General features: G+C 40.5%; 2 protein-coding genes across 3 annotated transcripts in view; one reads left to right on the plus strand and one right to left on the minus strand.

The window, feature by feature from the left end:
* Positions 1 to 1,968: 1,968 nt before the first annotated feature.
* arr3b (arrestin 3b, retinal (X-arrestin)) lies at positions 1,969 to 8,012 on the minus strand. The gene is made up of 16 exons (XM_050042379.1): positions 7,902 to 8,012; positions 7,438 to 7,471; positions 6,243 to 6,273; positions 6,017 to 6,077; positions 5,878 to 5,922; positions 5,432 to 5,625; positions 5,247 to 5,306; positions 5,079 to 5,155; positions 4,823 to 4,958; positions 4,651 to 4,735; positions 4,081 to 4,153; positions 3,807 to 3,944; positions 3,579 to 3,656; positions 3,464 to 3,487; positions 3,028 to 3,356; positions 1,969 to 2,456 (listed from the first exon to the last, which is right to left on the minus strand). The coding sequence occupies exons 2-15, from the start codon at positions 7,443 to 7,445 to the stop codon at positions 3,299 to 3,301; spliced, it is 1,068 nt and encodes a 355-aa protein (XP_049898336.1). The 5' UTR covers positions 7,446 to 7,471; positions 7,902 to 8,012; the 3' UTR covers positions 1,969 to 2,456; positions 3,028 to 3,298.
* The window catches only part of inppl1b (inositol polyphosphate phosphatase-like 1b), a 39,485-nt gene continuing 15,255 nt past the window's right edge, over positions 2,380 to 26,609 (plus strand). The window contains exons 1-13 of one of the 2 annotated variants that reach the window (XM_050042378.1): positions 2,380 to 2,507; positions 6,505 to 6,613; positions 19,260 to 19,323; positions 21,395 to 21,533; positions 23,050 to 23,170; positions 23,617 to 23,757; positions 24,253 to 24,340; positions 24,467 to 24,544; positions 25,438 to 25,575; positions 25,687 to 25,801; positions 25,885 to 25,985; positions 26,073 to 26,175; positions 26,282 to 26,478. In XM_050042378.1, the coding sequence (XP_049898335.1) occupies positions 6,606 to 6,613; positions 19,260 to 19,323; positions 21,395 to 21,533; positions 23,050 to 23,170; positions 23,617 to 23,757; positions 24,253 to 24,340; positions 24,467 to 24,544; positions 25,438 to 25,575; positions 25,687 to 25,801; positions 25,885 to 25,985; positions 26,073 to 26,175; positions 26,282 to 26,478 (1,293 nt within the window). In that variant the 5' untranslated portion in view covers positions 2,380 to 2,507; positions 6,505 to 6,605. Of the gene's footprint in view, positions 2,508 to 6,504; positions 6,614 to 15,488; positions 17,014 to 19,259; positions 19,324 to 21,394; positions 21,534 to 23,049; positions 23,171 to 23,616; positions 23,758 to 24,252; positions 24,341 to 24,466; positions 24,545 to 25,437; positions 25,576 to 25,686; positions 25,802 to 25,884; positions 25,986 to 26,072; positions 26,176 to 26,281; positions 26,479 to 26,609 lie in introns of those variants that run through there. The other variant, XM_050042377.1, reaches the window with a different exon arrangement.

Here is a 26,609-nt window from a genome sequence, read left to right on the forward strand (position 1 = left end):
AGGGCATCTTCTCTTGGCATTGTTTTTGATAAACAAGCTATTTTTATGGACTCTGGTACCATATTTTCTAAAGGCTGATTGCAACTTTCTTGGCCGGAATCGGCAGGTCAGACTTCCAATATCCAAAACTTGGATATTGGAAGTCTTCCAATATCCAAAACTTGGATATTGGAAGTCTGACCTGCCGATTCCGATGTTGGTAGATCCTGATTTTCTTTCTTTTTAAGAACTGTTAATGACAGCATACACAAACATATTTGGGACTTTTGTTTTAAACCACTGGAAACTTGACTTGAAATATAAAAATACATACATGATAAATACATAGAAATATATATATAGAAAACCTAGTTTTAAAACAACTCATTTGACTGATCACACCATTTTTCAGGACCGTGATCTGATCACACCCTTTCAGCTCAAATAGCTTTATTTTCCTTTGAATCACTAGCATTAAAATGTTTTGCTGCCACAGAATAAACTACCAAATCTATCAAATGGGCCCTGCTTGGTAATAAAACTAACTTAAATAACCAGCCAAATAGGTTAAACCACCCAAATCTGTATTTTTGTGTAACTATACCCCTCTGAATATGGCACTAATCGTTTAGCATTTTCCATTCACTTTCATGAAATGGTTAGCATAAGCTTTTCTATGTGAAACGTTAGAGCTTATTATCCAGTACCAGAGTAGTCTGCTAGTTATCTTGACTAATCAGATAACTAGCAGACCAGGGTAGACCACCCCTATTTGTGTTTTTATTGAGTTTTACCTCCCTGACTAAGAAACTAAGTGTTTTTAGCTTCTTCCATCCACTTACATGAGCATCAGCTTTGCTGCTATGCTACATTTTTGGGCTACTTAGCAACTCAGTGAATAANCACACACACACACACACACGCCCACCCACCCTGCCCATATATATAACAAAATTATATGCCTGTTCCAAATAAACTATAATAAACTATTAAACGTGTTTTAATGTTATACAATGTCAAGTCTCTGATCATGGGACGAGACAATATGTGCACAATAGTGTGCACTGGGGCCCGTCGTAACCACCTTATGTCACTGATTACACCTTTTGAGAACTGGTGGCAGCGGCTCTGACAGTAGTCAGTTACTGTCTGCTGTAGTTTGTGTCGCCATCTCACATACGTGTAAATTTGATCGGCACTGGACTGGCTACATCTGAGACTGACTTGCCGGTCACCGGTCATGTCTGATCGGCTGATTCTGGTCAGCAACCAATCGAAAGTGTATCTGTATCATTTACATTAGATGTATAAGTAAAATTCACAATGTGAGTCAATTTTTTTTCACTGAGAATCAGAAAATGTTTGGAGGGCCAACTGGCACCTTATCAGGGTTCAGATTAGGCCTGCAAGCTGTTGGTTGAGTGTTGCTGTAGTAGGCCCACAATTATGTTACGCTGATTTAGCTGTTGACACTTTACTAAAGCTAGTTCACCAGCTAGTGTGTTTGTTGTTAAGGGCAAATAGAAAAGAAAGTAGCAGACGAAGAGGAAGGTTGTCTAAACCTGTGGTTTTCCTTGTGAGTCACAATTTTGGCACAAGTGGTCCCTGTGAAAACCGCATCAATGTGTAGCAAAAAGATAGCCAGCTTTATAGCTTCTATCTTTAGCTGTATGATTCAGACCAGTGCTTTAAAGCAATGTTTCAGAGAAACATTTGTTCGTCAGTAACTGTTAATTTTAGCCCCAAATGAAATGTATACAGTTAACATAAAAATGACGGTGTCTGGGTGAGGTCTGAGTAGAAAAGAAACAGATGGATCCAAAGAGCTTTGATAACAAAATGCAGTTTTTCACACTTTTATATTATCTTTTTTTGAATGTGTCAAATTTCTAATCAAGCACTTTGTTGGTACAATGATGTTCTCAGTTTTAAAAACAAAATCTAAGTCTTAATATGAAAATACTGGGCAAAATAAACACAACCGAATAATCAGGGAAACAAAGGTGTTTTATGTTTATTAACTTCTCTTGTTACAAGTAGGAGTGTTTTGGGGATATTCAAGCCACAGTTGTACATTCAGTCAACAAATCAATGTATCTAATGACACAGCAATAAACTTTAAGAATAAATAAATGCCTGCATGGTTGGTATTCATAACACTACATACTATGGGACTTTCCTTTTGACAAAGAAAAATGTACAACACATGTTTATTTCTATTCAGTGCTATAATGGCAATCAGAGGAATGTCACTCAGAGTTTAGAGTCTTTTCAGTGACTCTTTTTGAGTTCTCACAGTAATGCCTAATAAAAACGTATATTTACAGATGAATTAAGAACATTGTAGTGATTTGGTGACACTTGGTGCTTTTCTTCGTCGTTGTTGAGTTCCTTTGTATTCTGTGTTCTCTGTCAGAGAGATGATTTTCCTTAGCTGGTTGTCTCAGTCCTCCATGGCTTCGATTGAGATGTCCGCCCTGTTGGCATGGAACAAACAACTGATTCTGCAAGTTCAACATAACACCAAGGTAATGAACTTCATTTTATTTTATATACCGCAAAGGCACAATAGGTAACATGCAACTGTGAAATTGCATGTTACCTGTTACAAATGCAGACTACCCCTTTTTGCATATGGATAAGGTGGGATTTATATCTAATGCATACAGAAATAGCTATTGTGCAACTTCCCAGTCAGCAGCCATGAGACAATCTAACAAAATGTCATCTTAGAGGTGGAGCAACAATGATTCAAATGTAATATTTAATCCAAAAGCAGCAGGGTTGTAGAGGGAAATGGTGCACTCACTCGTGGACCTACATCTATGCTTATTTCATAAGACCTCATTAAGTTTATGATGCAAATGCTCGTCTAACAAACGAAACAGTCCTGAGATTATTTTTTGATATAATCATCATGAACTTGAATCATGATGAGTCCAACACCATAGTGTTGAAATTAGGTATTCATTTAAGAGGTAGGACATGCATTGTAGCACCTTGAAGTAGTAAACCCTGTAAGATGTAGCGAATTAGAGGGGATCTCACCTGAGCTAAAGAGGCCTTTAATCCAATACGCTGTGGTTCATAAAGCACACAAACACACAGGAGAAAATATAAGCAGCATGTCACAAACATCGAAGCTACAGGCAAATGCATGTCTTTTCATAGAGACTGTAATATACTCACACTTCTGCTCAGGATGCAGCAATGACATGCAGGAGAAGGATAAAAGGGGAGGACCGTGACATGACACAGGTTAATAAATCAGCACTGTGTTTTTGGTTTAAGTGAAATGTCTCAGGAAGCATTTAACACTTCACTCACCTGCAGGTTTTGGGGACATCAGAGTGAGAGGAAGCTCCACAGTGACATCGCTGAAAATGAAAAACAAGGTTTTATTATTAGAAATACACAGAATAGTAACATACATATTATTTACACTAATAACATGTGAACACAAATGAAAGAGATGAATATTTACCTTCCTGTTAGGCCACCCAGCAGGCTTTTGGTGAGAGAGCACAATAAAATAAACCTTTAGTCTGCACAATTTCAAGTTTTTATGTGTGAATATTTTCTATCTAGTTGAGCCTTACCCTCCGCCAGACACCATCAGATTGACCTTGACTTTGTAGGAGATGATGATTCCCTGCATCTCCTTGTCTCCTTGACTCCTGTGAGGAGACAGGAATAGTTTACCCTTCACACCTTGAGGATTTGGTCTAAGACACGTTAAGTGGATGACACAGTGTAGAGTTGTACAGCCACCACTTCTCAATAAGAGGATGAAAACCTCACAAGATGAGAGACCTCGAGTGGCTTACAGAGTAGTTGATGCAAGGTGGGTGTCCTCGTCTTTTAGCCGTCCGTCCACCGCAAGACCCCTCTTCTCCTTGTTGTTGGCCAGCAGGGGGGTGACTTGGAAGGACTTCTCAAATGTAGAGTTGGAGTTAATTGTCTCCCTGTGTGTAGCAGTGTATTGATTAGATTTAGGGGTATCGCGATGTGAGAATATACTCTAGCAGAGAGATATTTAATTTAGTAGAAAATTCTAATTGGTAAATTAATTAAATTGAAAATGAAATCTGAAAGCCTTACCCAAACTCCTCACAGCAGACTGGCTTGGTGTAAGTGTCAGATGAGTACAGCACCACGCTTGTTAGCTGCTCAACTAAAAATGAAAAATAGCTCTGTTAGAGTGATCAGTTCAAATATATTACTCTTGTTCATATATACATACACAGACACACTTGAACCCTTATTCATCTTCTTTTTCACTCTTATGCGCTAGGTAGAAAACACAATTTATTAAGGATTTAAAGGTATACTGTGCAGAAATTGTCATTACTGTTTGTAAACAGTATCACCATGGAAGGTGCAAGTGGAAGCAAACCCCAAATTGGCGGTCTGGCACCTGGTTGCAACCTTCTTTTAAAGAGTCAACCTCACCTGCGCAATGTGCTCAAAAATGTCCCGATCACAGCAAAATAAGAACATACAAGCAGATGGTAGAGTCTCTGCAGATAAATACACCCCCCACACACTTCTAGTTGGTCATAAATGATGATTGAGAGGAGTTTTTGCATGATTTTATATACTGTTTAAAGAAAATCCTGTATATTATACCTTTAACTTTAATCAAGCTTTAACCCCATCCTCGCTGCTCACCTGAAACTTTGATTTTCTTCACAACCTTGGTGGTTTCGTTGTTGATTTTTACCTTCACGGCAATTGGATCTCCGTGGTAATAAATCTAAATAAAGAAAGAATTCATTTGAAATTATTCATTTGCCAATATTAGCTATATGTATATGATGACAGAGTGTAGACTTCAATGTACCTCTTTTTCAAGGGAGGCCTCCAGGTGAACTGGTTTGTCACTCATCATGAACTGCTTGGTGATATCAGCCGTGGGTCCTGCCTTGTTGCTGGCTGGTGCAAACTGTATTTTGCGAATCATCAGACGACACGTGTCCCTAAGATAAAAAAAAAAAAGACACACAAAGAGGGTCACGGTTAGCCCTCTATTTTGCTGCAGCTTAAGAATGCAATACAAGACTCGTCTGACAACGTGGTTTGACTGTGGGCGTACATACTTCTTCTCAATGACTTCATCTGCATTGTTGGCTGCGTTGGCGACGTATGCTTTCACCTCAAAGTCCACGCCACAAGCCTACAACAGAGCATAACCCAAAGATGAATGTGTTTGTCGAACATTTAAAGAGTGAATAAAAAGCAGTATTGAAAATGGACGGTAGTGGTACCTTGCCAGAATCATTTGGTGCAGGCTGTAAGGCGACTGAGCATGGGAGGTTTGCCGGCATCTGAGACAAGTAGAAACAAGACAAAATAATAAATAACATTTGGGACAGCAAAGGTGAAGGTTGCCCAATTAGGTGTTTGACCGGACAGGATTTGATGTGTTATATAAAGTGAGATGACTCCTCACCTGGAAGGCGAAAGGACATCCTTGCTCTCCAACTTTTTTCATGAGGGATTCCTGCATTGGTGATTTGGCTGTGTTTTCACCTGTGGGTGGATACACCTGAACACGCTGTATCCAGATGTCTCTCCTGAAGGACAGCCCAATGACATCCAAGTCTTCGCTTCCATAGCGGAAGGCACACGCAAGATAGACAAACACTGCAATGGAAGGGAATGTTTTAAGTGTATTTTTGTCTTTGTATTCGGGCTGAACAATTAATTAGAATTTTATCAAAACTGCAATATGGACTTGTCTACTGCTATAGGAGCAACATTGGTCAAAGGCAAAATATGTGTCAAAATACTATTCTGAATTAAGTATTGTGCTGCAGAGATGTCCAAGCCTACAAATCATATTCTACAGACTTAAGAAAAAAATCTTTGTTTGGGACATAATGACCAGTTTAATACCTTTTTTGCCGTCAAGACCAGAAGGGTCCACTTTAACAACACCGTCTGCAAATGAGAGGAAAGCCAAAAGCATTAGAACACACAGCGACCCGTGTATGTGCAAATTTGAGGATGTTAAACCAGACGTTGTGTCACGCACCGACTACTTCCACTGAATCCACATGGTCCACAAAGTCTCTTTTCCCCAAGTACAGGGCAATCTGGGAGAAACAGAAAAAAAATCAAAAAGGAAAACAGTTACGCCTCCGCTGAGGTTACAAGAGTTTGAAAGTTATTTCTGGGAGTTGGACGGGCTACATACAATATGCACTCCTCCCTATGCCCGAGAGGTGCCCTGTAATGACTATATTATAGAGGCCACTTACATGTCCGTTGCCGGCGGTCTTCTTGAATACCCTGAAAAGAGAGGAAAAGTAAAAGGCAGTGAATCACTGTTATTTCCCCCTTTAAAACACTTTTAGGCTCACTGGATGTGTTAAATAAAAAACAAGACCCTTAGGACAAAGTCTTAATGTCCTCTCAGTAGTTTCTTCCTTTAAATAACTTTATTTTCTCTACTTCTAAAGTGGTCTTAGGCGATAATGTTGTGCAACGACCGCCTCCCATAGTTGTCATTTCCAATTATAGGATATCCCCCCAGCCCTCCACCTCACTGCTGCATGGATTAGCGCTCAGGATGGAAATGCACCTGCTGGCACAGGTGTCTGATCTGGACGTAGGACATAACTATGATTTGGTAAGTCAATACATTTTGCTTCGTGACATGTAAAATTAAAAGCTTAGAATTTAATTAAAATTTTGGTTTATGAACTCATGCATGGTGCTTGGTTAGATTCATAGAGGTGGCATATTCCTGAAAACCTCTTGAACTGATCCAACATTTCAGCTGAGAATAGACCCATGATACTGAATGTTGAATATTTCTTGGTACATGTGTGAAATTCTGAATCAATACACCCAATTTTTCTTAATATTCCCAGAGTTACATAACCTTGTGAGGACAATCCCTTTGCTTCACGCATATAGCTGTAAACAAACAGGTAATCCTCGGTGGTGTTTGCCTCCTTCGGGTGTGTGCCAAGTAATCCCTTTAAAACTTTTCCCCTGTCTTGTAAACCTCGCTTCCAAGATCAAATCCACACAATCCACCTTAATCAGGATTTATCTGCATCCTGGAAGACCCTCTGCCAAGATGTAACATATACTGAAAGCCACTGGGCTTCTTTCTTATAAAGTTGTAATCCACTTTGATCCCAGCGTGGATCATGATGCCTCAAGTTTCAAAAATCAGGTTATTAAATCATAAAATCAATGTAATGCTTTAAATTTGAAGTTACAAGATGAATTTAAAGATTAAGTTTGTTTGTTATTTTCTGTTTATTCTGAGGCGGCATAAATCATTACTATTAGAAAGGTGGAGCTTCATCAAATGTCTTTTAATGGAATTTCCAATGCCCTAAGCAATTCAATTGAAAATGTGTAAACCTAATGTAAACCAGTTACTGTGTCAGGATAGCTGCTGAGTCAATAAGAAAATGAGCCAAAACTCTTGATACTCACTTTGACATGTTGATTGGAAAGTTATGAATCCAGTCTGCAAATAGAAACGATGAAAAGAATGGGTTACTAAATCACACAATTCTGATAAATCTTTGATGATTGGATGCATGTTAGTTTTGGATTTAAGGTCACTCTTAGTTTATTGTTTTTTAGAGGTTGTTTTTTTTCTCTAAAACTTTAAACTCTTTATTTTTTTTTTTTAAATTTTTTTACATTTTACCAATCCAAGAGCATTAATGATTAAGTCCATCAATGACTTACTGTTGCAGCATGACAATCACAATTTCTGAATAACTTCCTACTGTAGTAGAAAGAGTACTTTTTTGACTTTACAAGTGATTTAAGTAAAGAAATCAAGAAATAATATTCCTCAAACTTAATAATAAGTGAATCTTGTTGTTTCTGTGAGATAGTTTGAGTTATGAAAGTGTCCTGTTGGTAAGCAAGAGAGACATTTCACTTACCGTGCCTTCAGTTCTGTCAATGACTCCTCTCCGCTGTCCTCTGTAATCCCACACTGTGGACGGACACCGTGTCGTGTGTGTGAGTGAGTGCCAATCACCGCCTCCCGTTTGCTTATAACCATGACCTCCCGACCTTGGAGCCCTCCCCTCAGCTTACCCAGCCTGTCAACGAAGGTTGTTACAAAGAAAATCTGATTAATTCATTAGAACTTTACTGTTTGGGGCACAGCGTGTGCAAAAATAATGCTGTGTATGTGACTGTCAGAGAGTAGGCTGCGAGACGTGGGCAGTTTTGGGGGTGGGATGCATATGGAGTGTAATAAACAGGCCGTGTCCTGGAGTGAATCTATATTGGTCACTTGGTCTTTGTTGGTTTTTGGATCAATCTCAGATTTATCCAGTGTATCTGCTACAGAACATGAACAATGTTGTGTACTCCACATTGTGCTAATACAGTCCTCCATATTTTCTTGTAGCTATTGCAGGAACATGTAATCATGAATGAAATCAGCCTATTAAATAACTTCTTTGCTGTAAGCTGTGAGATGCTATTAGAGTCACTGAGTTTAAAGGATTGTCTTGTGAATGGACTCTTGCGAATGTTCAAGGATTTCCTTTCTTATAGCTTAGACAGGAGTAGAGTGGTATTAGTTGGATTTTGGTTGTTATGGTAGCCGGGACGACAGATGGCTCCTCTACCGAGCTTTGTACAATCTGTGCTGGTGGCAGGTTTACAGAAATCTGAGTGACCTGCTGACTTACTGGTATGCAACAGGGCTTTACAACGAGTACCACTATGAGTACAAAATCCTCATGTAAATCAAATTCACTGTTTGATGGTTGTCATTTGGGGAGGAGGCCGAGGTTTAGCTTGACTTTCAGGTCTTTCAAAGGACCCACATTCAATGTCAGTGACCTTTAGAAGACACAGAAGACACAGAGCTATAAAGGTAGATCCACTGGATTGATGGCGGATCCTCTCACCTCCACAGTCGGCTGTAATTGTTTAATTAAAGAGGTAGCTGGATGATGGGTTTTGTGGATGGATTGTCACACTATTGCAGTCAGGAATAATGAATTAGATTATTGGATGTTGTCGTTGGACTCCATTCAACCGTCATATGGGGACAAGGTTTTGAGATCACTTTAAAGCTGCTCAGGCAGGGCAACGATGCTGTACGTTACCCTGAGGGATCATCAGCCAAGAGTTCACGGACTAGATACTGTTTAATTAGTACATAAAGAGAGAAAAAAAACAACAACAAAAACAGCTGATTGTTGAGTCTCACTCTCAGTTCGTTGAATACTGACAACCTTTGGTAGGTTGTCGGAGTGAACCGCCAACCCAAAGCATTGGTATTTGACATCCCAAGAATGAGACTTAACAATCAACTATCTTTCTCCAGAATTACCGTAAAACTTCAATTAGTAGCCCAGGCTATTATTTGCGTAAATCAATGAACTCAACAGGCTTATATTAGGGACGGGCCTTTAATTCCTTTACACAAAACTGTTGCTCAGCAAAGATCAAGAAATACGATCAAACCAGTATGAATATAACGTTTATAAAAATTAGGCTTCAGATAACATATCAATTACATGTTATGTTGCAACACTTGTTTCACAGCACCCGAGACAACACCACTATATCTTGCTAAAACAATATCCATAACTTGGATTACGTTTTATGAAACATATTTTTGATTCTTTCATCAGTGAACCCTTATGAACTAAAGACATATAAATAATTTACCGGATAATCAAGGAATGGACACATATTCTGACTTTATGATAGCTTCAGAAGAAGGGAGTCACCACTTGTTTTTTCGTCATGCTGGTAAATCTGAATTAATTACGGTCTTCTCTGGTGCTCATGGTTTCAGTAAAATGAAATGAACTGAGCTAACAATGTGTAGCATCTCCATATTGACAAAAGGTTTAAACATTTATATTTGTTAGCTAACTAATGTTAGCTCAAGAGGGTAGCCAACAACTTGGTTTTATACATCCAAAGAACTTTTATAAAAATGAACTGCTTGGCAACCAGACCAGGCCTTTAATTGAGACAGGCCTTTATAGTCAAAATGTGTAGCTACACCAGGCTAGTAAAAGGGACTGGGCGTTTAACTGGGACTAGGCTTTTAATTGAAGTTTTACAGTAACTTGCAGCTTCACTATTTTATGTATGACTCTAATATTCATGTTAGTGCAATAAAAATCTGGAATAGATAGGACCTTTGGACAGCATTAGACTGCTGTAGTGTACCAGATGTCATGGTAAGAAATTCTATCAAACAATCTGTCTTTGAAGAGTGCTGATATGTGGAAGCAGTGACTTTATTCTAACACCAGTGCACCACAGTTTGGGCAGGAAATGGTCACACAACTTTAAAACTGACAGTGCTCAGGTTTTTCCCATAAAGTGCTACGCTTCTATCACCCCATTTTGGAAAAGACATTCAAAAGTGACAAAGCTGTCTTAAAAACTCTTTTAAAATGACATATCTTCAATTATAAATCATTGTGTGGCACATCATTCACAGGTGTTTGTATATGAGTTTGTAATGTTCCTGAGATATCAATTTCTTCTGTTTTTGAGTATCATATGCCTTTGAATATCCATTTTTAAAAGGTTTATTCATAGAGGCAGTCGCTATGACTTTTAGCAGCACTTACAAAATTTAATCATTGTCCTATTTTGGCTTTCATGACCCCCAATATGCCAGATCTTAACACTGTAGTATAGAGTAAATAAATGTGAGGCGTTTCCATGCATATTTAAAAAATTATTTTTACATTTTTTTTAGCAACAGTTCTCCAAGCTGTTCTGTCAACGCTTCAGAAATGGAACCTTGTTCTAAGTATTTTATTTAAAATAATTAATTGCAATGCATCTGTTATCTTTTACTCTGTGTATTCTATAATCGGCATTTACAGTCATTCTGATACAGCCTCTGTGCGCTTCACTGGGCAAACAAAACCACATCTGGGTTGAAAGGAAACAGCACGGCTTTACCCCTCATGGGCATTTAATTAAAATAGATTTGTCTTGTTAACTGACACACCCCATCAAAGCTAAAGAAATACTGACGGTGTATTCATACATTTATTCATGGGGCTCTTGGGGTGAAGACAGGATTAAGGTTTATGTAATTGTAAGATATTTATGAACTGTGAAGTCAATGAGTGAAAGATAACTTCATATTAACTCCTCTAATGGGTTTACCGAGTCAAAGTGCAGTTCTTAGACAATGTTGCATGAATCAGAGCAAGAGATCTGGACATACATGCATTGCCCCAACATTTAAGATCATCATTGTGATGTAGTGTTGGCTATATAGTGTAGCTACTGCACATAGGTCTGTATGTTGGTTTACTATCCTGGATAAAGACGCTTAAAAAACGTAGGCCAATCTTATTTTCTGTCTCTCTTGGGGTTTTCCTCTTCCAGTTTTGTCTGTGTGAGGTTACATACACTCACATAAGCCCCTTACACTTAATCTGGTGCCATTTTTGGCAAGCTCTTTATATAGACAGTCAACATAAACTCTCAAAGGGACTGCTGACTAGCCCCGGTTCATTACAGCACCATGGTATTACCACTTCTTAACAACACAGTCTTCAGCGTGTTGCTAAATTTAGGCAGTGGTGCTGTTTGTAGCCAACGAGGGACAAAATATTCTATTAGATGCTGAGCCAATCAGTGTTTCCCTCTGACTGATGGTGAACTCTGTGAAGAGCTGTCAGTGTAACCTTCAACAAAGATTTTTTGATGGCGAGTAGTACAGTCAGCATCACTGATCTGAATGATAAATGCACTTCACAGACTGAGTATAAAGTCAGTGATACGCAGAGCTTACCTGCTGGCTTTCTGCAACTCCCATGTGACCTTTAGCTGCCTGTATTTTTAGCAGCTGCTACTCACAAAGTCAACTCAACTGATGCTGTAACTTTAAAGGGTTGTTGCCATCAGTCGGAGAGTGGCTGTTATGAGGACAACCAGAGCACTTTTTTACCACCCATTTCTTATTCATGACGTGGCTTACACAGGGATTGCGTTCTTTTAAAAGTATCATTAGCTGTAGGGCGTTGTTAAACTTTAAATGTTTAATTTGTTATATTTCTGAGATTTGAATGATGTCTTACTGTTTTAAAATGTCTTTATTTTTCTAGAAATCAGCTCCTTCCTTCACCAATTTTTGTATTACTCTTTAAGGTAAACAGCATTTTGCCTCACCTGTTATATAATCAAAGCCTGGCCCGCTGCCTGGCCTTGATTACATAATAAAGTGTAATGTTATGTATTTCCATGAAGGTGCTGTTTAATACCAGCAAAACTACAGCTCTTCAAACATCATATCATCCAGATAGGGTGTCAGACTTGAGGTAAATCAAACAATGCTAATGATATTCAAAATCTGATCTCACAGCCGGTGTGAAAGATGAAAGTGAGCAGGCGGTTCTTAGAAATGGAGTACATCTCACTGTCTCAGTGTCTGTTTCAATATCATGTCCAATCCAGTGCTTATGTAAGCAGAGCATTTGGTGAAACTGGAGGGAGAAGAGAGAGAAATCATCTCTCTGTAAACAGTGTGATTTTGGTACAACTGATGGTGAAGTCTTGTGGTTTTTGGTAAATGTTAGCAGCCCAATCTTCCTCAAAGCTTTTGTTCTAGTTTCAGTGAAACCTTTCTGATTCCTTTCAACCAAAGAAGTCATGAATAACTTGCTCATTTAGCTGTGATTCATCCACTTACACTTTTTAAAACCTACAATAAAAAGAATACATTTTTCTATGTTCCCAGTGCCAGTGTTAAAGGGGACCTACTGTACTTTTCCTTGTTTTATGTTTTAGGGCTGTCAAAATAACTCTTAATTTTGATTAATTAATCACAGAAAAAATATTGCGTTAAAAAAATTAACTCTGCTTAATCACATTTTATGGTGCCCTTTGACACGGTGCGTCATTGAAGGCCACAGTGGCTTTGTCATATGATAGAGGCAGACGAGACGATGCTGCTTGGCCCAGATGGAACTGTTGATAGGAGCACCGTTCTCTGCAATTTCTGCAATAAGGAATTTTTGTACCATCAGAGTACTTAAAGCCAGAAATATCACCACAAAGCAAAGCATTTAGTAGCGAACCTGGAGGTCCAAGCTAGCACAGCCTCTGACGCTAGCGCTAACAGCCAGCCTCCTCAAGCCACACTCGACCAGGCATTCAGACACAAAAACTAAATAAGTCTAACTGTGATCGACTAACTCCCTTACAAAATGGATTGCAATGAAGTACAGAATCATTTCAGTGGTAGAGGGCAGGGGGGATATTGTGTCCAAAATCTTAACGTCATCAACTACAACACGCTCCCTGATTTGCTGCTTACGTTGTCAGCTATGGTGCAGATCCCTGATTGGCTGCCATTACATTTTAATTTCTGGAAAATGTTTGGGGTGGCTGCGAGTCAAGACTGATAAAGAGAGCGAAACAGAATGCTGGGCTCACGTCATCAGGATGGTCTTACCATGATACCGATACACTCTGTTACAATTATCAACTTGACTGCAAGTACTCTGCTACATGTAGCTACATGCTAACGTCAGGGAAACATGTAATCTTGGTTGCCCTTTATAGTCATTCCCCTGGCCACAGCGACAGTGCAGAGATGCTGAGATAGGGAAAGACCCGGACACACTTAATAGTCAGAGTGGACAGGGCTTTTGTGGGACGGCGGCTTAAGGTGACAAACAGAGCATTTCAGAATACAGAGCCCGGTCTCACTCCAAAGTGGTTGAAATCTGGTGCTTGGGCAGTGACTTACGGCTTGAAGAACCAATGAAAAAAGGCGCCCTTTAACGTCGGCATGATACACGGCCGGTTGCTGTTATAGTTTAGCAGCACCCAGCGGTGTCTGGGGGAAATGCGGCAGGACAAGGATGAAAGTTAAGGCGGCGAAAGTCTGAGTGGAGCGGGCGGGAGGGGTGGTGAATGGGTCCAGCAAACACAGACTTTCACCCAAGAGAGCGGTGTTCACGTCCTGTAAAATTCTAAAGCCAAACCCCGTTCTTTTTTCCTAAACCTAACCACATGCTTTTACAGCCTAAACCCAACCATGCGTTTGTTGTTGAAGGAAAAAAAACATCAATTTGTAGTGTTGTACTGATGTAATACGTTTATTTTGAGAGACACTGTATGTAAACGTTTAACTTCCTGTGAAAACGGAAGTGTATCTTGAAAGAAGACAATGCATGTAACAGGCAGAACTTGACACGGTGTCCCAGAACGTCAACAACTAACACACCCAGGGTGCCTCGCATGTTGTATGTGGACATGGAAAGTCAATTACCAAGCATGTCAATATGTGACGAGGTCAGAGTGAGACTTTGTTGGGATACAGGTGTCTCAGCACAGACTGTATGAGGACAATAAAGCGTTCTTGGAAATGAAATAATAGAAAAAGAAAAATGTTCTAGTGGTAGACAACGTCTGTCGTTTGGCTTGTCTGTCCACTTTGGTCCAGACTGAAATATCTCAGCAACAACTGGATAGATTGCCATTACATATTATACATACATTTATGGTCCCAAGACAATGAATCCCACCAACATTGACGATCCCATGACTTTTCCTTTAGCACCACCATGAGGTTGAAGTATTTGGCCTTTGGTGAAATGAAACTATTGGATGGACTGCCATTAAATTTGGTGCAGTGATCCATTGTCCCCAGAAGATGAACCCCCCAAAAACCTTTGTGAGACCCTGATTTTCCTAGTGCCCCAAGCAGGTCAATGTTTTCACTTATCCAGTGAATTATCTCAACATCTATCAAATTAACTGTGTACAAAAATTCATGGTTCCCAGTAGATGTATTCAACTGACTTTGGTGGTCTCCTGACTTTTCCTTCAGCTCCACCATGAGGTTGAAATTTGCGTTTGAATAAAATGTCTTAACAGCTATTGGAAGGATTGCCATGTAATTTGGTACACACATTCATGTTCCCCTCAGGATGAAATGTGAAGACAGTGATTTGTCCAATACTTGTGTTTATAACTAAATATCCCCATCAGCCTTGTACTTGGTGTTTAGTGCTAATTAGCAAATGGTAGCAAGACAACACACTAAGATGGTCATCATGGTAAATCTCTCTGCTAACTGACAAATATCAGCATGTTTTCATTTTCATTGTGAGCATGTTAGCATGTTGACGTAAGCATTAAGCTCAAAGGTCCGCTGGACAGACTTAATGGCATGATACTGTATATCTTTCAATTATGTGCTGTAAAGATATGTCATCAGATTGGGATGGACTTATGTCTATTTGTTTTATGAGGCCTGCGGTTGGTGGTCGGCACATTTCTGCTGAGTAGTGAGAGGCAGAACAGAAAATCTGGGACTGAACAGTTTCCCACAGAGTTCTACGCTCCAGCTAATGGAGAAGGAGGGAAGTAGGAGGGCTGAATAATGGGCGATGTTCTAGGAGGGCAAAAATAAGAAAGTGAAGGATGATCATAACCATATGGAGGCTGCTTTTTCGCTGAAAGGGAAGGAGTGAGCAAGAGAGGACGGGAAGTTTAGGGAGGGTGACAAAAAGAAAAAAAGCTGGGACAGGAGAAGAAGAGGGTGAAAGAAAGTAAATATCCCTGCCAGAGGATGAAACGTCTAAAGATAAAGATGTTAAAAAAACAAGGAAGAAACTGAGGATTTGCCGGGCTGCTCACCTGTGTGTGGTAAGCTGTGTTTTGTTTGGAATTTGAGAGCTGGGGGCCGAGAGAGGAAGAAGACAGGGAGAGGGAGAGAAAAAAGGAAGCACTCTGCTGTTTCACACACTGCTGGTGAAGCTGAGCCCCTCGCAAGAATTCTCCTGGCTATGTCCGCCATCTGGAATGTCGAGTCACTTCCTCTGTCTGCCCTGCGCTCTGACGGGGTTGTCCTCTGCCTCTCATGCTCCCTCCCTCTGCTCTGACAGCACTCTGAAGAACCGCTGGAGACACACGCCAGCACGGACGGGACTCTACTGACAAGACACACACGCCAGCACACAAACATCCAGCATGAAAGCGAGACCCCCGGAGTAGCCCACGTCCAACTCAGACACACTCTAAATGGAATCTGGGCCTGGAAGAAGCAAAGACAACAGCAGTCATCAGCTGAACTTTTTAGAGGGTGTTTCTATTCCCTTATATGGCAGCAGAGCTGGGAAATCATTTGAATTAGTCTGGTTTCTGTTGCATGCCTGTCTGGTTTTAGTGCTGACTGAGTTCCATCTGGTATGTTTCTGCCTCTGCTGTGTGCGTGTGTGACTGTGTGGGTGCCGTACGTGCAGCTTGATTTGTTTGTTTTGCCATTCTTGGTTCTTCTTTTCCTGTTGTTTGCATGTGGGGTTTTTGTTTTGGGACGAGAGGAGGGCTTGTGTTTGTGGTTAAGCTAGAGGCATCGTCATTGCCTCAGGGGTGGCTGCTTCATTCAGACTGAGCAGCACCTCTCGCTATTTTTCCTCTACCCCCCTCCCTCTGCCTCCCTCGCGCTGCTGTGATGGTCTATGTTTGTTGGAGCAACACACCCACCTGGGCGCAGCAACTCACAACCAAAAACTGAAACAGGGTCTCTCTGAACGCGGACATTATCTGAAAGGTGGACTGGAGCTTCTGTGGACTAACCTCACAGTCAGCTGGATGTTTCTCCTTTATTCCTACATTGCGACAGGATGTGTGACCCTGAAGGACCCCACAGGGGCACAGGAAGTGCTAGCTGGTACAGACAAAGTGATGGGTTGTCTGTTTGACACTTTGGTCACGAAGAAAAGGATCATGGGAAAGTTCTAAACACTAAAGAAGACTACTCAACACACTCTGGCGCTGAATGAGTCAGCCAGCGTGATGGCATCTGAGCAAGTCTGACAGTTGAAATTTGTTTTACGTCAAGTTCCTCACCTGATGTGGATTATTTTTATGAACATATCTCGCAACATTGATTGCCATGGCTACGGCAGCATGGTATCATCGTGACATCAGCCGTGTGCACGCAGAGGACTTGCTGGCACGGGCAGGGAGGGATGGCAGCTACCTAGTGAGAGACAGTGAGTCAGTGCCAGGAGCCTATGCATTGTGCCTGCTGTGAGTATTCACACACTCACGTTCACCTACTTAAAGGTCCAGCATGTAGGACTTTGGGGGATTATTTACAGAAATGGAATAGAATATAAGAAGTATGTTTTCTTTAGTGTATAACATATATAGTGTAGATGTGTTTTCATCACCTTAGGATGAACTGTTTATATCTACATAAGGAGTGGGTCCTTGTCCAAGGAGATCGCTATATTGTGCTGCCATGTTTCTACAATGCCCCAGAACAGACAAAACAAACACAGGCTCAAGATCACGCGTTTTTGTGTTGGCTGCGATAGTTAGCGGTCTCTTTATGATGTCAGCGTTGGAATAACACTGATTTTTTTACATTTCAAACTACTTTATTTGGTGCTTTTCACCTGAAACTAAAAACTGCTGTGTTGTCGTTACCTTAGAATAAGCCATTACATCTACATAAACAGTGGACCCTCATCCAAGAAGTCCGCAATGTGGCATGTTTCTACAGTAGCTCAGAACAGACAAACCAAAAATTGGCTCAAGATAGGGCCATTTGCATTGTTTTGTGTCGGCCACCCTAGTTAGCAGCCTCTCTGTGATGAGAGCATCATAAAAACAAATTATTTTTTATGTAAAACTGCATTAGTCGATGTTTAACGGTTTAAGTCACTGGGTCCGGTTGTTCTGGAGAGGAAGTGACCTCTGCGGATAAGTCAGCTTCCTGATTTAAAAACCTTCCGAGTGTCTTGATCTTAAGTTATCAGAGAGAAAAAGATGAGTACACGTTAGCATGTGCTGGGCTAGCGGCCTGTCTCTGACATGCCGAACAGCATTGGAGAAACACTGATTTGTTACGTGAATTTTCTTTGTTCAGTGTTTTTACCAGTTTAAATCACCTGATCCTTTTTTTTTTTTTTTTTTTTTTGTTGGAGAGGAGGAGACCTCTGCGGGTAATTTGGCTCCTGGTAAAAACCCACTGAACAACAAACACTGAAGGAATCCTAAACGGGAGCAGTTTCAGTTGGTTGCAATCTGCAGTCCTCACCACTAGATGCCACTAAATCTTACACACTGTTCCTTTAAAGGACAACCAGCTTATTTTACCTATTTTGCCTATCAAACTTAACCTACTTTTGCTATCATGATCTTAGACAGTACGTTCTGTATGACCTCCTGTGAGCTTTTACTGTTAATGCATTTGTAAGTGTACAGCTCTTGTAAGTGATGCAATGTAGATCTGAATTTAAAAGAAAAGAAAAAGAAAGGGATTGTGATTCTCTGCACTCACCAGAAGTCATTTTTATAGAAGTTGTTCACTGTTACTTTATATGTCTAATTTTATGTGCTCCACCCCCTTGAAAATACTTAATGAATGATTCACTCAGGATGTCTTGAAGTAGTAAACGCTGCCCTGTGTGAGAAGAAACACTTCTACTTTATGTAAAAACCATAACTAGTCGCCCTGAATCTGTGAAACTTTAAGATTTCGGCATACAGGACTGGAAAGTATTCATACAATTTCTACAGAATGTCCCCATCTGTAAATTGATTCAGCAGCTTTGCTCTCCCTGTCATATCCATCACTTTCACCATCATCTGCCAGCAAAGAATGGAGTGTTGCGTACAGGCCGGGCCAACCTCCAGACTCCAGGCAAGTCACACCGTCCTGTCCGAACACAGTCCCTCTCAGCCAGTCAAACCCTGGCCCAGGACTCCCTGTTTCCCCTCTTGCCCCTGTTTCTTCCCTGGGGCCCCTGGAAGAGGGCGGGAGCTCCAGCGACCGCACTACGCTGACTGCTCATCAGCCTGAGCCAGATACATTCCTGAAAGCTGAGCCGGGCCGCTCGCAGTGCTCCCTCTTTCCTTCGTTCTTTTCTCAATATGTCATCCCCTCTTTTAGTTTCTTAAATATCCCTACACATTTGATTCAGTCATTCAGCTGTCATGGCCCCCCTTTGTTCAGGTAACATACAGTAGCTGACTAATGGCTTCATCTTTACGTGCTGCCTGAAACGAATTCCTGTGACGTGACTGATGGAGATGATGATCTAAGTGTCTCTCACACATTGTTTAACCAAAACAAGCCACGTCATTAGTGATCTGTAAAACAACTGGCGCCTCGTTAAGAACGTTACAGTGTCTTTAACTACAGTTAGACATCTGGTCCTTATTTAGATGATACGTTTAAGTACATTTTCCCTTTGAATGTTTGCTCTGAAGTGTGTTGTAGTAATTTGCAATGGCATTAATAACAGGGCTATTTTTGGTTTTCACAGGTTCCAGCGTCATGTTCACACCTATCGTATTCTCCCCGATGCAGACGGCCTTTTAGCAGTTCAGGTGAGTGTCCATCGCCACAGGGCACTGACTCCTCGGTCTCACAGGAAAGAGAAACACAATAGATGTCTTGGCACAAACTGTACACACTGAGAGAGACACAGGCAGTCAGATGGAGTTAGAGGGATCAAACAATGGTTTGTTATTGCCTGTTGTACGGAGAACAGGAACATGTTTGTGTTTCCTTTCTGTACAGGCTCTGTTGCAGTGGAGTTGTTGCTTGAATGGCATCTCTGCCATGTGGCCGCATGCTTGCAGCATCGGCTCAGCAGCACAGAGGAGAAATTGTTTTTATGTCTCAGAGATTCCTACTCAACCCACATACTAGGTCACTGACCAATGGGTGTGCTTATTTGTTATGTGTATATACGGGGGTGTTTGTATTAGACATGAGTCTGTTGGATGTGGCAGAGTTTGAGCCGGTGATGGTGTGTGTCTGTTTTTGATGCTCTGAGCAGGGGGCCATTTAGTCAGCAAATGACCTAATTATTCAATGATAAAAAAACACGTACATGCACAAAGTTTGCAACCACACACACACACACACACATACACACACACACACAGTGGGTGAGAGAAAACGAGAGAGTGAGAAAAATAAACAGTTTCAGGGCCTGAACCACTAAGCATCTGTGGCTTTTTTAACTATGTCTGCATATTAAAGTCCAATAACGAGTTTAATAATGATTGTCTGGCAGTCGTCTTTAAGCCTCTGACTTGTAAAAAAAAAAATCCCCCGCTTTCAAATGAAGACCTTAAACCCTTGTTGCTATTTCAGTTGTGTTTCCACTGCCATCAGTATAAACCTCCAGTACGTATTTTCCCCTCACTGGATTTGCTCCACTAACTCACAAGTAGCATGCTTGGCTTTTTGTTTTTCCAAGATGGCCATGGAGATATTTCGGGGCCCATTTTGTCTCTCACTGTCTCTTATTCCTTGTCATTTCTTTTTAATTGCTTTTCAAGAGATCCTTGTGGTACCAAAAAAATACTATTTGAAGAGTTCCTGGCACAGCAGAGTGGTGGCTCAGGCCAAAAAAACGGTTTCACCACAAAATGAAAACAAAAACTTCTAAAAAGAGGGCACAGGAAAAGAGCTAGCTCGGTATTGTGGTCTAATGTGAACCCTGCTGATTCTGTGCATGTGACCAATAGCATTATGAGTTTGTATGCACAGCACCTGTGCTTATTTAATCTGAATTTCTGCCTGGACTGCTTTGAGTGCCAGTGAAGTGTAGCCGTGCAGGTTTTTGTTGGATGGTTTGAGAGCAGACTTGCGGCTTGAATGTGTGAACGTATGCATGTTTTTACTATGTTTTTTGGGGGGGTTTGTTAGACTGACTTGGATAGTTGTACCACGGTGAAACATGACAGCCAACTGCTGCTGCTGCTGCAGCCAGGAAGTAGCTGTCAGTGATGTCACCTCTCCTGTTTGGCAGATCTTTCTAAACCCCCCAGGGATGCTTTTATCACACAAAATCATTTGCATGTGTCTTTTTCTGTCATGCAAATAAATACTTCTGCGAAGAAGATTTTGGAGAGAGGGTCGGGGAATTACCACGTAATTATACAAATTAGAATTGGACAGTTATTTCACTTTGTGTTTGATTCCATGCAACAAGACATTCAGATTAATTCAAATAGCATAGTCGGTCGTCCAAGGGTATTTTTTATGTAAAAGACTTTAATCATTTCTGTTTTCTAAAAACATTTGAGAACTAAAAACGAGAAGTTGCAATAAAATAGTATTTAATGGGGCCTTAACACTGTAGGTCCTCATGTCATGTATATACTATCTCTTTGTATCATACGATGCATGTTTATCTAACACAAAGAAAAAGCTTAAATGTTTTAAACTGTTTTGTATATATCCAAAAATATGTTTCTGCATGCAACACCAGTGTGTTGTGTAGATCGTGTCTGGTATCAGCCACAGTGCATTTGTGTATGGTTTTTGTGGTCTTTCCAGTTTATGTTTAAAGCAATGACAAACTGTGAGCACGCATACATGTTTGTGTGATTTATACAGTAGATATAGCCAGTGACTTCTGACATGTGTGTGCTTCTCTCACAGACAACACAGGGGGTTCAGGTGAACTGTTTCCGGACACTGGAGGACCTGGTGTTGGGGTACCAGCATCCCCACAAGGGCCTGGTCACTCCTCTGCTCTACGCTGTTCCCAGAGATACAGACACTGGGGATGAGAGCTCAGGTGGGCCCTCTAGCTGTTGTCACAACAAATCACCCAGCAGTTAAATACATTTATGTTTACATAATAAAATGACATAAACCTATGAAAAAATGTGCTCCTTTTAGGGATGCAAATATGGATTGGTAATTATTAATGTGTCAGTCTCAAAAATGTCAGCTGTGTAGTCACTGGTGGAAACAGAAAATGTGGTTTAATACAACAGGTCAGGAGGTCTGGGGGCAGCAAAACAAACTATTGTCCTTTTAATAAAGAAATCAGGCAATTATTGGCCTTTTTTCCATCATTCTGTGAGAAACTGTGATCTGATTTTATGCTGCACACGGCATGAGTCGGTTACTGTGCTAAGTTAGAGGTGTGCAGCCTGTCGCCTGCTGCCCTTCCATCTAACAGCTCACTGCGGCTGCTTCTTCTTGTTCCATTATTCCATGCAATATTTCAAACCTATCCTCTGTCAGCAAATGCCGAAAATGACCATTGTCTTGTTTTATGGACTGATTTTGAGTGAGTGCTAAGCTCACTGAAAAACACGTCACTATTTCTTTGACCCCTTCATTATGAAAGTCAGCTCTTTTTTAGCCAGTTGAATGCTTTCAATGTTAAGATGCAGCAGGAGGAAATGTTCAGTTTGCTTTAGCTGTAACTGAATACAGCATTTTTTCCATTAAGGTCGCCCTCAACACCCAATTTATAATACTCCAAATAATACATATTGCAATACTTTAATCAGTGGGCCAGTGGATCAATCACCATTGTGCTACCTCATTCAGTGATAGCAACTTAAAGGTTCAGTTTGTAGGGTTCATGAGCATATATTAGTGGAAACGGTATATAATATTCATAACTATGTTTTTCAGGTTTATAATCACCTGAAAATAAAAATTGTCACCTTAGAATAGGCTGTTTATACTACGGTTGCAATGGAATACAGGTTTCAAAGAATACTGTGATAAACAAGTTGACATTATATTGTTTACATTTGCTTATCTACAATATTGAAAGAAATGCAACTGGACGTTGAATCTCCCTCAAGGGGAGACTTTTTACACGTGCTTCCATTAACAAAATGGCTTCAAGTTTCAGTTATAGTCATAAAACATTTGTTCAACTAACACTAAGCCTTCCGTTTTCATTCCTATAAGGGTCATTCTCACTGATAATAATATAAATTCTCTACTTCCGTGATACGTATAACCGCGATATTTTCTGAGATGCTTATCGTACCATGAAAATCTCATACTGTTTCAACCCTACTACAAACAAAGTGGGTCCTGTTCCATGGAGACCGCCATCTTGTTTCTATACTCTAGGCTCTAGATTGGACTATTCATGTTTTTGCATCTACCACCGTAGTTCTCTTACATGCTTGGCACACGGGAGAAGTTTCAGTTGGTTACCAATCTGCAGCCTCACCACTAGATGCCACTTAAGCCTCTACACTGGACCTTTAACAGACATTTATTTGAATGAAAATCTTCAGGATTATTACAGTTTGATGTCATGTTTTATTCATGCACAGATGATGAGAAACCGTCTCCAGTTTCAGCCTCTGCCAACACAGTGCCTGTCACAGGACCACCAGCAAAACCAGCCCCTCATGCTCTGATCCTGGATAAGCTGCAGGAGCTGAACACATCCAGGTATGATTATCTAGAACAACTGCAAAACAGTGATCAATTGCCACAAGATGTTCCTTGCATAGTGCTTATCTGTGCTGCAGGTGTAGCTTTTCTAAATAATCTTTGTGTTCTGTTTGAGAGCTGATTATTCTGTGTGACAATATCAGATCACTTTATAGATGTGACTGTTTATTGACTTGAGGTGATTTATGATGTCGTCTGTTCTGTTCACACAGTTTTCTCATTTAAATATGCATCTGCTGGCAGTCAAGCATAGAGAAAACATCATGTGACACACTGATTTGACTTTTTTTTTGGCCTATTAATAAACAGTGTCGATGTGCTATCTGCTGTGTGGTTTTTGCCCGCAGATCAAACTTAAGCAACAGTAATATTCAGAGAGCAGAAATGACATGCACTGTTTCTGAAATGTTGACTGAATTCTGCCTGTTTTATCCTGTTTACAGCACTGCGGGTGAGGTGATCAGCCTACTCAATGACTACCTCTTCAGTGAGCTGCCTCTCGACATTGAGAATGTGCACAAAGGGGCAACGACTATGTGCCACCTCAAGCGCACTCTGGGTACTGCGTGCCAAGGCTTAAACAGGTTGGCATGCTTTTATAGTTAACGATGAACCACACTTAAAAGCTAGAAGCAGTTTGCAGATTTCCAGACTGATGATGCCATACACTGATATTATTGTTTACTAAAGAGTAGATGCTGCACACTTAAACAGTGGTTCCCAACTGGTGGGTTGTGGTCCAAAAGTGGGTCGTGGAGTGACACGCAAATGTGTCAACTTTGTCAAAAACACACTTTGTTTTGAAGTGCCGTGAACTTTCGGCACAGAGGTGTTATTTTTAAGTGCCGTTTTCCTGCTGAAGAGTAAGTGACTACTGATCAGCTACGTGACAGCAAACTAGCTCGACGACATGGCCAAATGCAAGTATGACACTGAATATATTAAACTGTGTGGACCTTGAACTAATGATGAAGGACAAATCTGGACCCCGTGGCTGGACCAGTTGGGAACCACTGCACTAAAATGTATGTAAATAGATATATGGTCATTAAACAAAAGTTTTGATGTGATCTATACAGTGAGATTGACCAGACTCTCTCAAGTCTGGAAACCTTGGCCAAGGTCTTCGACCATCCTAGCTGCTCTTTAACACACACCAAAGCACAGGTATGATACAAACCATGCAGCATGCTTTCTGAAGAGCTGTAACTAACTGTAACCCAGTACTGTGGGGGATAACACATCCATATACATCAAGTCATTGTGCGTTTGGTCTTGTATTTTTGGAACCAGGGTCCAGAGATGGAGATCGACAGCATTTTGTGTAAGATTTCAGCGTTGGTCAGCCTCCTTTCTTCGTTGGAGAAAAAGGTATGTTAACAATTACACAAAGTTATCTGTTTATGGGTTTTCTTGATAATGGCAAGATTCATGAGTGATGAGAGGAGAGGAGAGGAGAGGAGAGGAGAGCCTTTATTGATAATCTCCACAGGGAAAAGTCAGGTGTTGCAGCAGCACAAAAACAAATAAGTACAGATATATAGGGAAGTAAAATTAAATTACAAAATAAGAATAAATAAAATAAGAGGTACACTCTAAAAAATGATTCATGGAGTTAGTCGATAATGCTTAAAATAAAGAAGTTATTTATCATAAAAAATTAAACTATTCAAGCCAGTTTTTCAAGAAGTTAATATTTTTGATAGGATGGGATTAAAATAAATAAATTAGAATATCTTAAATAAAATAATTTGTACACTAAACATCACCACAACTTTTGGATAAATATTAAATGGGTTCAATTTAATTAAGCTTTTGGAAATCAAAGCAAAATATTTTTGTGGATGTACTAAACTAGTTGAGTTTGTCAGATTATAAAAGACTGAACTGAACTGCTTAAAAAGATGCATGCAAATTAAGTTGAAGCAATAGATTATTTTTTTAGAGTGTATATACAACTAGTATAAGAATATGTATATGTGAAAATATGAACTACACAAGAGCAATTAAAGCTAAAGTTATGTGGTAAAATGACAAGTTATGGGGGTAGAGTGCCAATGGTGTGTTAGGTAGCAATGAGTCAGCAAGTCTGGTATTATGGAAACAGTGTACCAGAAAAGCATACAGTGTGTTTAAGTAATGAGTAATAATGCAGTGCTTTGTTGCAATACTTTTGCTCACAGTCTTGTAACTTTTAGTCACAGTGATGATGAGGTTTTTTAAGATAAAAATGCACAAACCAGTCTTGTTTTGTAATGACACAGGTATTAAAAGCATTACAAGACGCAGTGACCAATCACAATCTGGCAGTGCAGCCAAACCCGCCTCCTCCTGAACCAACACCCACCACCATAACACCTGTCAAGAACCATGCCAGACAGCTGCCAGTCCACTCCTTTCAGGTAAATCAGGTTGAAAAACACACTTCATCTTACAACCAACAAAATGAAATAAATGGCCTCTTGTTCAGTTTCATTTTGTTTTTAAAAAGTTGTGTTTCTTGGTGTGTGCAGGTGAAGATGGTGAGGTATGGCAGACAGACTGTTTCCGTGGACGTGGACACAGGAGTGCTGCTCTTTGACAGGAAGGCCTGTACATTTGGTATAGAGAGGGTCTCACATGACAGAAGTAAGAGACCTGTTAGTGTCTATAACCTTTCTCTCTGTTGCAGATATATTGTTTAATTGTCTGCTGGCTTGTTTCTTCATCAGTCCTTCAGATTGTCAAGTTCCAGAGCAGTCCGGCCAAGGTACGCATGGTGGTTGACAGCCACCACAACACACCACGGGAGATGACATTTGAGAGTGCACGGGTAAGAAAAGATGATTATTTTTTATTAGTAATTGGAATTTGCTGTTTTCTTTCCCATAATTCACCAAGTGGCTGTCGTCTCTTTCAGAAACGTGACGCCTTCTGCCAACTCCTCCAGCTGATGAAAACCAGACACTCTCAGCTGAGTGAACCTGACGTGATCTCTGTGTTCGTTGGCACCTGGAACATGGGTAACCATCAATGTGATGACATCTTTTACTGTCAGACAACAAGAGGTTGAATTAGAGGGAGACGTTTTTTAGATTATTATTATTTACAGTTGTTTTGTGCACACAGGTGGTTCCCCTCCTCCTCGCAGCCTGCAGGCGTGGGTGACCTGCTGCGGTTTGGGACACACTCCTGATGACTCCACTGCCTTACTCCCTCATGACATCTATGCCTTGGGGACTCAGGAAAACCCTCAGGGGGAGAGAGAGTGGACAGAGCATATCAAAGCAACCCTTCGCAGCTACACTCACATCGACTTCAAACAAGTAATTCTACTTTTTTATTTAAAGGGATAGTTCAACATTTTGGCAAATTCGCCTATTGCCGTAATCCCTATAGTCATATGTGTAGGTACATTACCTTTAATTGTCAGTGCGTGCTGTTCTGAGATCGGTGG

This window comes from Epinephelus moara, chromosome 4 (assembly GCF_006386435.1).
Source record: "Epinephelus moara isolate mb chromosome 4, YSFRI_EMoa_1.0, whole genome shotgun sequence".
NCBI lineage: Eukaryota > Metazoa > Chordata > Actinopteri > Perciformes > Serranidae > Epinephelus > Epinephelus moara.